This window comes from Salmo salar, chromosome ssa01 (assembly GCF_905237065.1).
Source record: "Salmo salar chromosome ssa01, Ssal_v3.1, whole genome shotgun sequence".
Classification (NCBI taxonomy): domain Eukaryota; kingdom Metazoa; phylum Chordata; class Actinopteri; order Salmoniformes; family Salmonidae; genus Salmo; species Salmo salar.
Window position 1 is genome coordinate 124893009 of NC_059442.1, and position 17870 is coordinate 124910878.

The 17870-nt window shown below is 42.2% G+C and overlaps 1 protein-coding gene across 6 annotated transcripts in view; it reads right to left on the reverse strand.

The window, feature by feature from the left end:
* LOC106561486 (tyrosine-protein kinase JAK2) overlaps positions 1–17870 on the reverse strand; it is a 75834-nt gene that overhangs the window by 7375 nt on the left and 50589 nt on the right. For 5 of the 6 annotated variants that reach the window (XR_006757033.1, XM_014125491.2, XM_014125511.2 and 2 more), the window contains 11 exons: positions 14822–15113; positions 14423–14542; positions 9229–9386; positions 9035–9146; positions 8617–8806; positions 7539–7660; positions 7187–7321; positions 4668–4755; positions 1595–1722; positions 870–1008; positions 171–322 (listed from right to left, as the gene is read on the reverse strand). Coding sequence is in view for 5 of the 6 variants with exons in the window: in XM_014125491.2 (XP_013980966.2) it covers positions 171–322; positions 870–1008; positions 1595–1722; positions 4668–4755; positions 7187–7321; positions 7539–7660; positions 8617–8806; positions 9035–9146; positions 9229–9386; positions 14423–14542; positions 14822–15113 (1636 nt within the window). In the remaining variant the exon portion in view is untranslated. The remainder of the gene's footprint in view (positions 1–170; positions 323–869; positions 1009–1594; positions 1723–4667; positions 4756–7186; positions 7322–7538; positions 7661–8616; positions 8807–9034; positions 9147–9228; positions 9387–14422; positions 14543–14821; positions 15114–17870) is intronic. The other variant, XM_014125501.2, reaches the window with a different exon arrangement.

Genomic DNA, 17870 nt, shown 5'->3' on the forward strand with positions numbered 1-17870 from the left:
GATATTTCGGTATAATTTACAGTGTGCTATACAAACAATGCTACAGAAACAGGAGATAGGCTCCTGCCCTATGGGCCATTCTGGCTCGGACATGGCTTTCCAACTAAATTAACTATTATTGCTGTGATTAATATGAATTGCCCAACAACAACACCTCCCCCAGTCTTTACCTTGGAGCAGTCCAGTGTGCTGAGTGGTTTGTCTCCTCCACTACAGATCTCCCACAGGGTTGTGCCGAAGGCCCACTTATCCGTGGCCAGAGTCAGGTGTCTAGGCACCTCTATACACTCTGGAGGCACCCAGGGGATACGCTCCACCAAGACTAGAGGTTATAAAGAAGAAGGAGGAGGATGAGTTTCCCTGTGACAATGGACTATAAAGTAGTCAGCTTTACCCTACCGTTCTTCAGGTGAGGGTTGAGAGGGAGCGAGGAGTGGGTTGAGAATGCATCGGAGAGAGAACTGTATATGTTAAAGGATATTTTTTTATTTCGTTTTTAGCATTGCCACTGTGCAATAGCCACAAAAATAGCCGACATTACTTAAAGAAAAGTGCTTTGAAAAATGTCTGGAGTTTCTACCTTTACATGCTTTCTGCATGGTTAACACTTTTTGATTTATTTCCTAGTATCTCCTCTTGGTGGAGGAGAGAGGAGGGGTGGCGAAGAGAGGAGTGTCCTCTAACAATGCAGTATTTGTTTCCTTTGAGATATTTTATACGCGGTGAATACATTGCATCAACACCGCCTGGGGAAGACCTGTTTGGTTCTAAATGCCCTGTAAATGCACTGTAAAGAACATGCAAAAGTTCAGTAAAGTATAATTTCTTAGGATATCTTTGTAATAACTGATACAAGAGCTGGTGCTCACCATCTTTGGGCAGGACAGTGATGCTGATTCCAGGGTCACTCAGTTTGATGAAGGGAGGGTTCCCAGTCTTCTTGTCCTCCTCTCGGATCAACAGGACGTTCTTGGCACACACGTTTCCATGGATCAGGTTCTTATCCTCCTGTTACACAAAGAATATGACAGACAGATTTGTGGCAGATTGCAAATAAAAGTAATACCATTATGGTGCTACTACACACACACACACACACACACACACACACACACACACACACACACACACACACACACACACACACACAGTTGTATTTTATATGTTTTATTGGACAGAAAGGAGAGAGAAAGGGGGAAAGATAGGAGTGTGCATACAGTAGACCAGGGTTTCCTAAACTCGGTCCTCAAGGGGTGCATGTAACATTTTTGCCCAAGCACTACACAGCTGATTGAAATAGTCAACTAATCGTCAAGCTTCACAGTGGACTGTGGTTCAGATTCGAACCCATGTCAACGCTGGTATGTGTGTTGTAGGCAGCGGCACAGACTGCTAGACCACCCAGGTCACATAGCGGACATTTTGAGCCGAAGCGATTTACAGTGATTGCATACATTTTTTGTGTGTGAACCCTGGAGGTCCTTCTAGCAGATGATGATTAGGGTCTTACTAGGTCATTGTTTGCACCTATGTGGTGTATGTGGCAATGAAACTTTTTAAATGTGTTACTGTACAACTGATTGATTGGTCTTACCAGGTAATGCATAGCCCAGGCTAGCTGCTTGGCCACCTCTAGCTTCCAGGTGATGTTCACAGAGCTCTTATTCTTCTTCAGGTATGTATCCAGGGACCCAAACTTCACATACTCCTGCACCATCACGTCTGAAAAGCAAAGGATTATAATTCAACAATCACAGCTGTACTACCACAGCACAATACAGTGACACGTGCCAAAGTGTACAAAAAGGGGACTTCAAACTGCCATAGAACTCCATATTGCCACGATGAGGGCAAGCCATTTCCAAGCTTCTATGGTTAATAAGGACTGTTGGGTAAAAGCATCCAATCTCCATCTCTATCTACCCACAGGGATGCTGGCCCATGTTGACTTCAATGCTTCCCACAGTTGTGTCAAGTTGGCTGGATGTCCTTTGGGTGGTGGACCATTAACACACATGGGAAACTGTTAATCGTGAAAAACCTAGCAGCTTTAAACTTCTTGACTCAAACCGGTGCGCCTGTTACCTACTACCATACAAAGGCACTTAAATCTTTTGTCTTGTCCATTCCCCCTCTGAATTGCACACATACACAATCCACGTCTCAAATGTCTCAAGGCTTAAAACGCCTTCTTTAACCCGTCTCCTCCCCTTCATCTATACTGATTGAAGTGGAGTTAACAAGTGACATCAATAACGGATATAGATTTCACCTGGTCGGTCGATGTCATGGAAAGAGCAGGTGTTCTTAATGTTTTGTACAGTCGTGGCCGAAAGTTTTGAGAATGACACAAATATTAATTTTCACAAAGTTTGCTGCCTCAGTGTCTTTAGATATTTTTGTCAGATGTTACTATGGAATACTGAAGTATAATTACAAGCATTTCATAAGTGTCAAAGGCTTTAATTGGCAGTTACATGAAGTTGATGCAGAGTCAATATTTGCAGTGTTGACCCTTCTTTTTCAAGACCTCTGCAAACTGCCCTGGCATGCTGTCAATTAACTTCTGGACCACATCCTGACTGATGGCAGCCCATTCTTGCATAATCAATACTTGGAGTTTGTCAGAATTTGTGGGTTTTTGTTTGTCCACCCGCCTCTTGAGGATTGACCACAAGTTCTCAATAGGATTAAGGTCTGGGGAGTTTCCTGTTTTGCTCCCCGACCCACTTAGTTATCACTTTTGCCTTATGGCAAGGTGCTCCATCATGCTGGAAAAGGCATTGTTTGTCACCAAACTGTTCCTGGATGGTTGGGAGAAGTTGCTCTCGGAGGATGTGTTGGTACCATTCTTTATTCATGGCTGTGTTTTTAGGCAAAATTGTGAGTGAGCCCACTCCCTTGGCTGAGAAGCAACCCCACACATGAATGGTCTATGGCTGCTTTACTGTTGGCATGACACAGGACTGATGGTAGCGCTCACCTTGTCCTCTCCGGACAAGCGTTTTTCCGGATGCCCCAAACAATCGGAATAGGGATTCATCAGAGAAAATGACTTTACCCCAGTCCTCAGCAGTCCAATCCCTGTACCTTTTGCAGAATATCAGTCTGTCCCTGATATTTTTCCTGGAGAGAAGTGGCTTCTTTGCTGCCCTTCTTGACACCAGGCCATCCTCCAAAAGTCTTCGCCTCACTGTGCGTGCATATGCACTCACACCTGCCTGCTGCCATTCCTGAGCAAGCTCTGTACTGGTGGTGCCCCGATCCCACAGCTGAATCAACTTTAGGAGACGGTCCTGGCACTTGCTGGACTTTCTTGGGCGCCCTGAAGCCTTCTTCACAACAATTGAACCACTCTCCTTGAAGTTCTTGATGATCAGATAAATGGTTGATTTAGGTGCAATCTTACTGGCAGCAATACCCTTGCCTGTGAAGCCCTTTTTGTGCAAAGCAATGATGACAGCACGCGTTTCCTTCCAGGTAACCATGGTTGACAGAGGAAGAACAATGATTCCAAGCACCACCCTCCTTTTGAAGCTTCCAGTCTGTTATTCGAACTCAATCAGCATGACAGAGTGATCTCCAGCCTTGTTCTCGTCAACACTTACACCGGTGTTAACGAGAGAATCACTGACATGATGTCAGCTGGTCCTTTTGTGGCAGGGCTGAAATGCAGTGGAAATGTTTTTTGGGGATTCAGTTCAATTGCATGGCTAAGAGGGACTTGGCAATTAATTGCAATTCATCTGATCACTCTTCATAACATTCTGGAGTATATGCAAATTCCCATCATACAAACTGAGGCAGCAGAATGAAAATTTATATTTGTGTCATTCAACTTTTGGCCACGACTGTACACTCAGTTTATAGTGCCCTACAGACACTTATTGTACACCTTGTATATGTGGAAGAGTTTCTTATGCCATAGAATGTGGAAAAGGCCATCCTTTCTATCCTTAGGTTTTAAGTATTAATGTCACATGCCCAAGTACAGTGAACTGCCTTTCTTGCAAGCACTAAACCCAACAATGCAGTAATCAATAACAATGTAATACTAAAGAATAACTTAAGGTAAGTGTTCCTAATGTTTTGTACAGTCATTGTATAGAGCAAGGCCTGCTTTATATGCTGAGCCAGCACTTGATGCACTAGCTGGCTGCTCCAGTCATTACATCATAGGATTAACCCAGGGCATCAGTCCGTTCAGTAGTCACAGGTCACAGGTACTGTAAGCCTTTTAGTCCAGACAGACAGTGTGGTGACCAATGCTGGCCCTGATGCTAATCCACAGAGAACACAGGCCATGTGGCCAGGCTCATGTTCATTAGGCACCAAATGGAAGAAAACTGACAAAAAGGGAGGGACTACCTGGACTTGTCCAATAAGAAACACATTTGTGTTCTGTTACGTAATGAACATGACCCTGTTATGTTTAATCCTGCCTCAGCAGGACTCCATTAGAAAAACACCCTTATCCCATCATAATAGACACCTTCACTGATCCTCAGACTGTCCGTCTCTGCAGTCAGTGTCGTCTAAGGTCAACATTGTTGTAGAGAGGGCAGGGAGGTAGGGAGAGTTCAGGGGCTATGTTTGGGAGGGAGAGGTAGGCTATCAGAGGAAAAGGCGGGAGGAACAGTATAACTGAATTGTGGGATGTCACTTACTTTCCTCCCCGCAGACACACACGCCATAGTTGAGGAGCATGTGCTTATGGGACAGCTGGCTCATCATACTGGCGGCTTCAAAGAACGACTGGTGACAGACACATTTGAAAATGCAAACATAGCAAATGAACATTTTGTTTTGCCAATGGTATTTGTTCTTGTCCCTTTCAACAGTGGTAGAAAAACTACCCAATTTTCATATTTGAGTAAAAGTAAAGATACCTTAATAGAAAATGACTCAAGTAAAAGTGAAAGTCGCCCAGTAAAATACAACTTGAGTAAAAGTCTAAAAGTATTTGGTTTTAAATATACATAAGTATCAAAAGTAAATGGAATTGCTAAAATATACTTAAGTACCAAAAGTAAAAATCATTTCAAATGACTTATATTTAGCAAACCAGTCTGCACAATATTCTTTTTTTCTTTAGCCAGGGGCACACTCAGACATAATTTGCAAAATGAAGCATGTGTGTGTTAGTGAGTCCACCAGATCAGAGGCAGTAGGGATGACCAGGGATGTTCTCTTGACAAGTGTGTGAATTGGACAATTTTCCTGTCCAAGTGTAACGAGTACTTTTGCGTGTCAGGGCAAATGCACTGAGTAAAAAGTCCTTTATTCTCTTTAAGATTGTAGTGAAGTAAAAGTAGTCAAAAATATAAACAGTAAAGTACAGACACCAACAAAAAAAACTACTTACAGTTGAAGTTTACATACACCTTAGCCAAATACATTTAAACTCAGTTTTTCACAATTCCTGACATTTAATCCTAGTAAAAAATCCCTGTTTTAGGTCAGTTAGGACCACTTTATTTTAAGAATGTGAAATGTCAGAATAATAGTAGAGAGAATGATTCATTTCAGCTTTTATTCTTTCATCACATTTCTAGTGGGTCAGAAGTTAACATACACTCAATTAGTATGTGGTAGCATTGCCTTTAAATTGTTTAACTTGGGTCAAACGTTTCGGGTAGCCTTCCACAAGCTTTCCACAATAAGTTGGGGGAATTTTGGCCCATTCCTCCTGACAGAGCTGGTGTAACTGAGTCAGGATTGTAGGCCTCCTTGCTAGCATACGGTTTTTCAGTTCTGCCCACACATTCTCTATGGGATTGAGGTCAGAGCTTTGTGATAGCCAGTCCAATACCTTGACTTTGTTGTCCTTAAGACATCTTGCCACAACTTTGGAAGTATGCTTGGTGTTATTGTCTATTTGGAAGACCCATTTGCGACCAAGCTTTGACGTCTTGAGATGTTGCTTCAATATATCCACAGTTTTCGTTCCTCATGAGGCCATCTATTTTGTGAAGTGCATTAGTCCCTCCTGCAGCAAAGCACCCCCACAACATGATGCTGCCACTCCCGTGCTTCACGGTTGGGATAGTGTTCTTCGGCTTGCAAGCCTCCCCCTTTTCCTCCAAACATAACAATGGTCATTATGGTCAAACAGTTCTATTTTTGTTTCATCAGACCAGAGGACATTTCTCCAAAAAGTACAATCTTTGTCCCCATGTGCAGTTGCAAAACGTAGTCTAGCTTTTTTATGGCGGTTTTGGAGCAGTGGCTTCTTCCTTGCTGAGCGGTCTTTCAGGTTATGTCGATACAGGGCTCGTTTAACTGTGGATATAAATACTTTTGTACCTGTTTCCTCCAGCATCTTCACAAGGTCCTTTGCTGTTGTTCTGGGATTGATTTGCACTTTTCGCACCAAAGTACGTTCATCTCTAGGAGAAAGAACGCGTCTCCTTCCTGAGTGGTATGATGGCTGAGTGGTCCCATGGTGTTTATACTTGCGTACCATTATTTGTACAGATGAACTTGGTACCTTCAGGCGTTTGGAAATTGCTCCCATGAATGAACCAGACTTGTGGAGGTCTCCAATTTTTGCTGAGGTCTTGGCTGATTTCTTTTGATTTTCCCATGATGTCAAGCAAAGAGATACATCCACAGCAATGAAATACATCCATAGGTACACCTCCAACTGACTCAAATTATGTCAATTAGCCTATCAGAAGCTTCTAAAGCCATGACATAATTTTCTGGAATTTTCCAAGCTGTTTAAAGGCACAGTCAACTTAGTGTATGTAAACCTTTGACATACTGGAATTGTGATACAGTGAATTATAAGTGAAATAATCTATCTGTAAACAATTGTTGGAATAATTTGTTGTGTCATGCACAAAGTAGATGTCCTAACCGACTTGCCAAAACTATAGTTTGTTAACAAGAAATTTGTGGAGTTTTAATGACTCCAACCTAAGTGTATGTAAACTTCTGACTTCAACTGTAAGTAGTACTTTAAAGTATTTTTACTTAAGTACTTTACACCACTGCTTTCAAGAACGGATGCAGACTTGTATTCAAGTCAAATCAAGACTAGCTCCTTAACACCACAGCTCTCTTAGGGTCAAATCCTAACTTGGATTTAAATCGAATTTTCACTTTTTCATGCATTGATTTCAATCAAAGACCAAGTTAGGATTAATATCTTACTGATGTGAGAGTCATTTTCTTAACTAACCTCGGAATAGTTGCGATGGGCCTTGTCCAGGATCTTGACGATGACATCCATCTGGTGAATCTCTCCATAGTCCCCAACCTCCTTCCTCACGCCACAGAAGATCTTAGTAAACGTTCCCTGACCCAGACTATCTTTCTGTAACACACAGGGAACACAATCAATTCCCTGGTGCTTAAGTGGCAGGTCTGTTACTGCCCCCAATCACCTCTTCAGAAGTATTTTTTGTATGTGTGTGTGTACAGAACCCAGTGGCCTCTGCTCTCAACCTAATTGACCAGAGCTATTCATTTTAGTAATGAGTGAGGAGGAATACAGATAGGTAGAAAAAGAGTGATTGAGAGAGGTATCTTACGATGACAAGGTCCTCCTTGCGTATCTTGTGGAACATCATCTGGCTAATGTGTCTGTGGAGGGAGGGGGAGGGAGGTACCTCAGCGCCCTGGTTACCCCTGCAGACCAACAGGTTAGACTTGTCTGCAGGAAGATGGGACAGAGATGAACATGTAGAGTTAGGGGTATATAAAGAGATTGTCTTCATCTCCCCCGTAACTCCTGTGAATGTAGGGTAGAACGCAGCTAGTGAGGTACATACATTTTGTTTTTGTATGCGAGTCAAGACCGGAAGGGGGACAAGAGGTCCGAGACCGAGCCAAGACCGGAAAAATGCAAGTCCAATTCAAGACCAAATGTCACCAATCACATTTTGACTTACTGGGTGGGACCATTTTTACAAAAACGTATGGAAACAGGTCACTGCGCAATAGCGAGCAGTAGTTTTCCCACAGTCTAGATAGCTTTTGTTGTCGGCTAGTTTGCAGCGGTTGCAGCAGGTATCAAAGACGATGTTGTTGCTAATTTGTTAGCTTCTTCCTTTCAAGAATAACTTTCAACAAGAAGTTTCAAATTATCATCATCTGGTGAGTGGAACTGTGTTTTTTATTGCAGCACTTGGTGTTGTTAGCCATCTCTTTGAAAATAACTTCTGTGTGTGAACCATTGTTGCATTCAAAGTGGACCCGACAGCATTTTAGCAACATGAAATCTTATTAGAATCTGTTCCTATAAATCGCACTTTGGAAAGTATTCAGTATTAGGGTCGTTGTCCTGTTGGAAGGTGAACCTTCGCCCCAGTCTGAGGTCCTGAGTGCTCTGGAGCAGGTTTTCATCAAGGATCTCTCTGTACTTTGCTGCATTCATCCTTCCCTCGATCCGTGTGTCATGTTTTCTTTTGAAGGATAGTGCATTATTTGTTTATTAAACTACTGTGAGAATATAGATCGAGAGTCAAGTGTAGCTGGGGAGCCAGCCCAAACAGTTACCCAAATTGCTAACATTGGCCAATGAAATCAAGTAGGACAGTTTATGTTATTGTTATAAACACAAAAACACAGCTATGACCCCTTGTTGCCCCTTATCCCCTGACCTCTCACCTTTAGCTTTTGGCGGGCAGCACTTGGTGAACTTGAAGATGTGTCCGTCAGAGCGCAGCGCCTCCTTCTGGTAGCAGTGGAGCAGCTCCCTTAGAGAGCTGAAGCTCTTCTTAGCCCCAGAGAGGATGTACTCTCCCTGGTCGGTCTTCACTATCTGGCCGTGCTTATACTCCACCTGACTGTCACTCTGCTTCAGAGAAGAGAGGTGGAACAGGTTAAAGATAGATACATACAGAGACAGACACACACTTTTGACAGTAAGGTTATATAATGTACACATGAGGTGAAAACTACCATAAGTCTGTTCTGGACTAAACATGGATAGTTCTAGTTTTAAAGTTAGAGCAGTGGGTCAGGGGACTCTGGGGACACTCAATCCATCAGGTCACACAGCACCAGTATCATGCATTGTACTCACCCCCACTACAAAGGTCAGGAAGTATTTGTTGTAGTCCTTAGGGCTGCTGCGGAGGATGTACAGACCCTTATGATTCCCAGACCGTCGCAGCTTACTGATAGCAAACTCCATCCTGAGTACAGAGATGGAGAGGACAGATGGGTTGAGTCATGGTCGTGTGTGTGTGTGTGTGCGCGCACATACACATGACTTACGAAACTGGGCCGTGACAGTAGCTCTGAATGGCCTCCAGCAGCTTAGGGGGCGCCGTCTCTTTACACAGGTAGTGGTGGGCGTCTGCTATTAGCCGGTAGTAGCCATCCACCAAAGACACAAAGGACAGAGCCTCGGAAAGGGAATGGAACTCCAGCTCCTGTGTAGTAGAAGAGAGAGAGAGACAGTTAAAGGAGGAAGAGAGGGTTGGGTCAGTACTCTGACATGCTTTTGTACGGAAAAGGCATTGTTGTTCCTTTGAGACAGATATGAACCAGCAGCCTGACAAGACCAACGTAATTAATCAGATCAACACTAGGGCTGTTGTGGTAACCCTATTACCACCACACTGGGTAGCTGCAGGAACAGGTTTGGAGAGCCCGTGGCATACAGCGTTTGGGCGAAATATCGACTGTCCCCCAACGTGAGGCTTTATGCTCCTCAAACAGTGGTTGATGTGTGGAGTGAAATAACTGGAGTAGCCAGCATGACTGAAGAAAACAAAATGAAAAAGAAAATGTGGGAAAGCAGCCTCCATTCACTATTCAAGTGCACACAGATGACATGTATTTTCCCCCTGTTCCTGCCCATTTGATAATTGGCCGTTCTAAATCAAAACTAATTTTACATATGAGTAAATACAATATTAGATTGAGAATTGTCCAGGGCCAGCATTATGGGCAGGCCCCTCGCTGTACCTCCTTGCCCATCCAAATAAAATATTGAAATATTGATCATATATTTGACCGAGACGAGTGCCCACAGAAAGACACGGAAATCTGAGCGAGTGAAACGGTGCCCCTTTGTCTCAGTATGTGTCGACCATGGATCTGATGCTGTCTGGACAAAAGGAGTATGTCATACTTTTTCTGTCCAGACAGCATCAAATACATGGGCTACATATAGTAAGAGAGGGGCGCTGTTTCGCTCGCAAGTTTCAGCAGAGAGGCGAAGCGAGAGGGTTCCCTCTTGCAAAAATCTTTCCTGAATAAGCCCAATGCGTTTCTATGGGCATACTATAATATGCAGACCTAAGATTGTCGCCTGCATTCCCGCCTTTGGGACAACGACTCACATTGCTAGGGTGGAGACATGCGCATTTCATCATTATATACAGATCTCTGGTTTCAGCCAGTTTCGAATTAGAAAGGAAAGTTTATGGGTGCATAGTGTTCAGATGCTGACTTCCTCTAAAGTAAATTGACGTTTGCCAAAATTCTATAATTATTCCTGTCTAAATAAAATCATTCAAAATACTTTATCAGAGAGCTTGACTTAGCCACAGAGGATCATAATCTTCTTTATTTAAAATCACAAGCTCGTAGGCCTATGCCTATTTGGGAAGCCCGCAATTTGGGCAGCGCGTGTGGCAATAGGCCTAGCTGATTATTGTGTTTGTTGCTGTCAGTGAAAAGCATCTAAAATGTGTTTAGATAATGTGTCTTGAGTATAATAAAAGTGTGGCAAAGGTATGGCCTTCCCTCTCCAGAATGCATGCACTCAGCTCTCCAGAATGTGCTCCACTCTCTCCAGACAATTCTTGCACATTCATTGTTTCATTGTGTGAATTGTTTTATCTTTGATTGTTTATTTAAGACTGTTGAGTTGACGGTTTCATTATCGCAATAATTAATCGATATTAAATAAAGATGATTGTTTGAAGAAATGACAACGTCTCTCTCAGTACTGAATTTCCAAGACACCAGTAGGCCTAGTAAATTTTCCCGTTAATCCCCGTCATTTGGTTACATTAATTGTATTTTACTTAGTTGACGATGGAAGTTATAGGCCTACCACTGCATCGTAGGCTCCCTGAGTTTCACGCCCTAATTTCTTTAGCCGCGTATCAATGTGTCCATACGGCAAAGACTGATGCTCCTGCATTAGTTGAATTTTAACTTTTAGATTTATATCATTTTAATTCAGATTATGATTAACCACGTGACAATAATTTTGGGAAACAATAATATTATTGAAATGAAATTGTTCCACGAAAATGCACATATGAAAATAATCATAACTGGCACGTAGATACAGTAGGTTGAAATGTTAGGAGAAATTGTAAGCTTCCCCAAACTTGAAACTCACACGCTGCTTATGGTCTTCATTATAACACCCAATAACAAAATGAACGCACACAGGAGGTCCCGTGAAAAAACAAACAAAAAAAAAAACGGCTTAGACTGAGGATAATATGCATATACATCTATACTGACTCAACACACAACCACTCACATACAATCCTCATATAAGCTGCTGATACTCTGTTTATCATATATCCTGATGCCTAGTCACCTTACCCCATACATACACTACATTTACATTTGAGTAATTTAGCAGACGCTCTTATCCAGAGCGACTTACAGTAGTGAATGCATACATTTCATACATTTTTTCCCCCGTACTGGCCCCCCATGGGAATCGAACCCACAACCCTGGCGTTGCCAACACCATGCTCTACCAACTGAGCCACACATGACCAAAAGTATGTGGACCCCTGCTCGTCGAACATCACATTCCAAAATCATGGGCATTAATATGGAGGTGGTCCCCCCCTTAGCTGCTATAACAGCCTCCACTATTCTGGGAAGGCTTTCCACTAGATGTTGGAATATTGCTGCGGGGACTTGCTTCCATTCAGCCACAAGAGCATTAGGGAGGTTGGGCGATTAGGCCTGGCTCGCAGTCGGTGCTCCAATTCATCCCAAAGGTGTTTGAGGTCAGGGCTCTGTGCAGGCCAGTCAAGTTCTTCCACACCAATCTCGACAAGCAATTTCTGTATGGATCTCGCTATTTGTGCATGGGGCATTATCATTCTGAAACAGGAAAGGGCGTTCCTCAAAATGTTGCCACCATGTTGGAAGTACAGAATCGTGTAGAATGTCATTGTATGCTGTAGCGTTAAGATGCATCTTCACTGGAACTAAGGGGCCTAGCCCGAACCATGAAAAACAGCTCTAGCCCATTACTCGTCCTCCACCAAATTTTATGCATTCAGGCAGGTAGCGTTCTCCTGGCATCCACCAAACCCAGATTCGTCCGTCGGACTGCCAGATGGTGAAGTGTGATTCATCACTCCAGAGAACGCGTTTCCACTGCTCCAGAGTTCAATGGTGGTGAGCTTTACACCACTCCAGCAGACGCTTGGCCTTGCGCATGGTGATCTTAGGCTTGTGTGCAGCTGCTCAGCCATGGAAACTCATTTCATGAAGCTCCCGACGAACAGTTATTGTGCTGACCATGCTTCCAGAGGCAATTTGGAACTCGGTAGTGAGTGTTGCAACCGAGGACAGATGATTTTTACACGCTTCAGCACTTGGCAGTCCAATTCTGTGAGCTTGTGTGGTCTACCACTTTGCGCCTGTTGCTCCTAAACATTTCCACTTCACAATAACAGCACTTAGTTGACTGAGACAGTTCTAGTAGGGCAGAAATTTGACAAACTGCCTTGTTGGAAAGGTGGCATCCTATGACGGTGCCACATTGAAAGTCACTGAGCTCTTCAGTAAGGCCATTATACAGCCAATGTTTGTCTATGGAGATTGCATGGCTGTGTGCACGATTGTATACACCTGTCAGCAACGGATGTGGCTGAAATAGTCAAATCTACTAATTTGAATGGGTGGCCACATACACTATATATACAAAAGTATCTACCTCTATCGCTCCAGTATCCCTGCACATTGTAAATATGATACTGGAACGGAGTGACCCTGTATGTAGTATGCTTACTTACTCGTGCTCTTCTTATTTTCATTTCTTGTGTATTTTTGTTCTACCTTGTTATTTTTTAGTATTACATTGTTATTGATTACTGCATTGTTGGGTTTAGTGCTTGCAAGAAAGGCAGTTCACTGTACTTGGGCATGTGACATTAATACTTAAAACCTAAGGAGAGAAAGGATGGTCTTTTCCACATTCTGTGGCATAAGAAACTCTTCCACACATACAAGGTATACAAGTTGCTGTAGGGTACTAAACAGCAAGAAACGTCCTCTCACTGTCAACTGCGTTTATTTTCAGCAAACTTAACATGTGTAAATATTTGTATGAGCATAACAAGATTCAACCTGAACAGTTCCACAGACATGTGACTAACAGAGATGGCAGGTGTGATGTTCGGATGTACCGATCCTGTGCAGGTGTTGTTAAACGTGGTCTGCCACTGCGAGGACGATCAGCTGTCCGTCCTGTCTCCCTGTAGCGCTGTCTAAGGCGTCTCACAGTACGGACATTGCAATTTATTGCCCTGGCCACATCTGCAGTCCTCGTGCCTCCTTGCAGCATGCCTAAGGCACATTCACGCAGATGAGCAGGGACCCTGGTCATCTTTCTTTTGGTGTTTTTCAGAGTCAGTAGAAAGGCCTCTTTATTGTCCTAAGTTTTCATAACTGTGACCTTAATTGCCTACCGTCTGTAAGCTGTTAGTGTCTTAACGACCGTTCCACAGGTGCATGTTCATTAATTGTTCATGGTTAATTGAACAAGCATGTGAAACAGTGTTTAAACCCTTTACAATGAAGATCTGTGAAGTTATTTGGATTTTTACGAATTATCTTTTAAGGACAGGGTCCTGAAAAAGGGACATTTTTTTTGCTGAGTTTATAACCTGAGTGTACAAATCTTTCCATGACATAGACCGACCAGGTAAATTCAGGTGAAAACTATGATCTGTTATTGATGTCACTTGTTAAATCCACTTCAAAATCAGTGTATATGAAAGGAAGGGGACAGATTAGAGAAGGATTTTTAAGCCTCGAGTTAATTGAGACATGGATTGTGTATTATTGCCATTTAGAGGGTGAATGGAAAAGACAAAATATGAAAATGCCTTTGAACGGGGTAGGGTAGTAGGTGCCAGGCACACCAGTTTGTGTCAAGAACTGCAACACTGCAACAGTTTCCCGTGTGCATCAAGAATGGTCCAAAGGACATCCTGCCAACTTGACAACTGTGGGAATCATTTGAGTCAACATGGGCCATCATCCCTGTGGAACGCTTTCGACACCTTGTAGAGTCCATGCCCCAACGAATTGAAGATGTTCTGAGGGCAAAGGGGGGGTTTGCAACTCAATATTAGGAATGTGTTCTTAATGTTTTGTACACTCAGTGTATATTGGGAATAGGGTCATTATCATTTCAGATAAAGCAGGTGTTCTTGTCCCTCTTTGAGTTAGGTGAGCAGGGTGGTCGTACCAGAGTCTGATGGTCCTGTCTGTTGATGGTGACGATACGACTCTCGATAGCACCGCCCTTGTTGGCCTGCTTAATGCTGATGTCTATAACCTCAGGGAAATCACAGTACGTCTGGAAACCCTGAGAGAGATCGGGAGAGAGAGATAGCGAGCGAGAAAGAGAAGTCACATACAGTAGCAGCAATCCTGAATGCACAACATTCAAACGCCCTTCTGCTTACTCTCTATGAAACTATGAAATTATTGCATGAGACAATTGAAACACATAACTAATCATAGCCATTTTGTGGTCGTTTCAGCATGGCATATGCTGTTTCCAAGAAGAGGCTAGAGAAGAGAAAGGACAATAAGAGGACAAGAAACGAGAAGAGAAAGAGAAGAGAATGCTACTTCTCCCTACCTTTTCTATCTCTATATCCTTCCCCTGGGACCACTGAATTCCATTGTTACCCGTGACGACGATGGTGACCTCTCCAGCCGAGGGCTCTGTGACCCGGAAGCACTCGGAGTAGAGAGCTGGCAGCAGCATCTCCAGATTTGCCAGGTATTTGAGCTTGAGGTCGCGAGCGGTGGCATTACACTGGCAGAACTGCTGGATGAACTTCTTGAAGCGATGGCGGATCCTCTTCCGGGTCACAAAGTGGTACTCCTGGATACGGGCACGTATGTCCTTGGGCAGGAATGACTTATAGCTGTGGGGGAGACAGAATGGGATTGGTTTAGTTACAATTGGATGTATTACATACTAGTATCAATTACAGCCAAGAGCCGAATTATGTGATACAATTTCATGATTTAAGAAAGGACATATTAGCAACTAACAGAAATTAATATATATTTTAAATACATGGGCTGGGTTGGATTGGAGGGAGGTGTGGTGTGATGAAGTGAGAAAAGGAGGCCAGGGTGAGTACAGACACTGTGTATCATGAAATATTTAATGACATGGGTTTATTATGTTCTGTAAAGGATGTCATGGACATGTTTTCAATACTGATAATCTCACACACACTAAGAGTTAATATGTTCATGGATTTGCAGGACCAGTGCCTTCAGAAAGTACTCATACTTTACTTATTCCACATTTTGTTGTGTTAAAGCCTGAATTCAAAATTGATTTAATATATTTTGGTTCTCTTACCCATCTACACACAATACCCCATAATGACAAAGTGAAAACATGTTTTTAGAAGTATTTGCACATTAATAGGAAATTAAATACAGAACTCCTACATTTACATAAATATTAACACCCCCGAGTCAATTTGTTAGAAGCACATTTGGCAGTGATTACAGCTGTGAGTCTTTCTGGGTAAGTCTCTAAGAGCTTTGCATACCTGGATTGTACAATATTTGCCCACTATTATTTTTTTAATTCTTCAAGCTTTGTCAAGTCGGTTGATGATCATTGCTTGACAGTCTTGCCACTCAGGAGGTCATCTTGGTAAGCAACTCCAGTGTATATTTGGCCTTGTGTTTAGGTACCTGTCCTGCTGAAAGGTTAATTTGTCTGCCAATTTCTGTTGGAAAGCAGACAACCAGGTTCTCCTATAGGATTTTGCCTGTGCTTAGCTCTACTCCATTTATTTCATTTTTCATCAACAACAACAAAAAGTCCCAACCCTTACCGATGACAAGCATGCCCATAATATGATGCAGCCACCACTATGCTTGAAAATATGAAGAGTGGTACTCAGTGATGTTGTGTTGGATTTGCCCAAAACATAACGCTTTGTATTTAGGACATAGTTAAAAAAATTGCCACAGTTTTACTTTAGGAATATTTTTATTCTGTACAGGCTTCCTTCTTTTCACTCTGTCATTTAGGTTAGTATTGTGGAGTGACTACAATGTTGTTGACCGATCGTCAGTTTTCTATCAATAACTGTTTTAAAGTCACCACTGGCCTCATGGTGAAATCCCTGAGTGGTTTCCTTCCTCCGTCGGCAACTGAGTTAGGAAGGACGCCTTTATCTTTATATTGACTGGGTGTGTTGATACACTATCCAAAGTGTAATTAATAACTTCACCAAATTCAATGTCTGTTTTTTTTATTTTTACCCATCTACCAATAGGTACCCTTCTTTGCGAGGCATTGGAAAACCTCTCTGGTCTTTGTGGTTGGAGCTTCTGTTTAAAATTCACTGCTTGACTGAGGGACCGTACAGATAATTGTATGTGTGGAGTACAGAGATGAGGTAGTCACAAAAAAATCATGTTAAACACTATTTAGTCCATGCAACTTATGTGACTTAAGCAAATGTTCACTCCTGAACTTATTTAGGCTTGCCATAAAAAAGGGGATGAATACTTGACTCAATCCATTTCAGCTTTTCATATGTAATTCATTTGAAAAAATAAAATCTAAAAATCTAAAAACATAATTCCGCTTGGTCATTTGCTGAATGCATGGACAGCAAGGTTATTCTTTTAAAAAGTGAAAATTGGAAAAATAGCTGCACCTCTTGAATTTTGAGTTATTTGACAAAGTGTCACAGAAACTGCAGAATAGGCTCTTTCAGATACTATGTAGAAATCAAAATGTTTTACCTGCATGTGACTGAAGAAGGATTTGATAAAGCAATGCTCCTTTCCCTGCATCTGTCAATTACAAGATGCGCCCATCTCTTCATGTACCATTTGATTACCGACAGGCCTAATATTGTGACTCATCAGATTATTGTCAATTTAATATTGTCTATAGGCTAACTCTTATTATGTGTGAAATTAGTTTTGGTGTAGTTTCGATGGGCTAGCTGTGCAGGCTGACTGGCATTGTTTGTTTCCTGCTCATCAACTTGGATAGAGTCAAGGATATGTTTTGCATTATTCTAAAGGCCTACTGCAACATATTGCATGTTTTCATTTCCTGTACAATAAAACAGTACCATAACAGCTTATTTTTACAAAGTAAAACGTAAGTGAGAATGTATCAACCTGCAAGGTACGTGGTCAAATTATTAACATAAGCCAGCACTGATAAATAGGTATAATAATCTCATCATTACACTATTACTGTTCTAAATTAAATCAACCTCTTCATCCTCATCATTCAGTTAGGCCTAATTTAAATTTGATTGTGAAGTAACTTGCACAATTATTGCCCATTCATTAATTTGTCATTCATTCAGTGAGAGAGAGAGACACATTAGCGCCTGGCTAGGTACCAACGCCCTACAGCACATTGTCTTGGCGGAATGAATTGAGAATAAGTGTGAGAAAAAAAGAAAAAAAAAACTGGTAAAAAGGCTCTAAATACTTTTCTGTTTGTGATTTCAAAATTCTGACAAATGTGCAGTGTAAAATACAAACATTTAGGAAAAGTCAGGCAAGGAACAGGACATTGCGTTTTTTTGGGGGGGTTTCTTTTAATATACAGTACAAAATCAAACGTCAGTGGCCGTTGGCCTATGGCGGTTCGAGTGTTAAGAGAATAAAATGCTAATGTT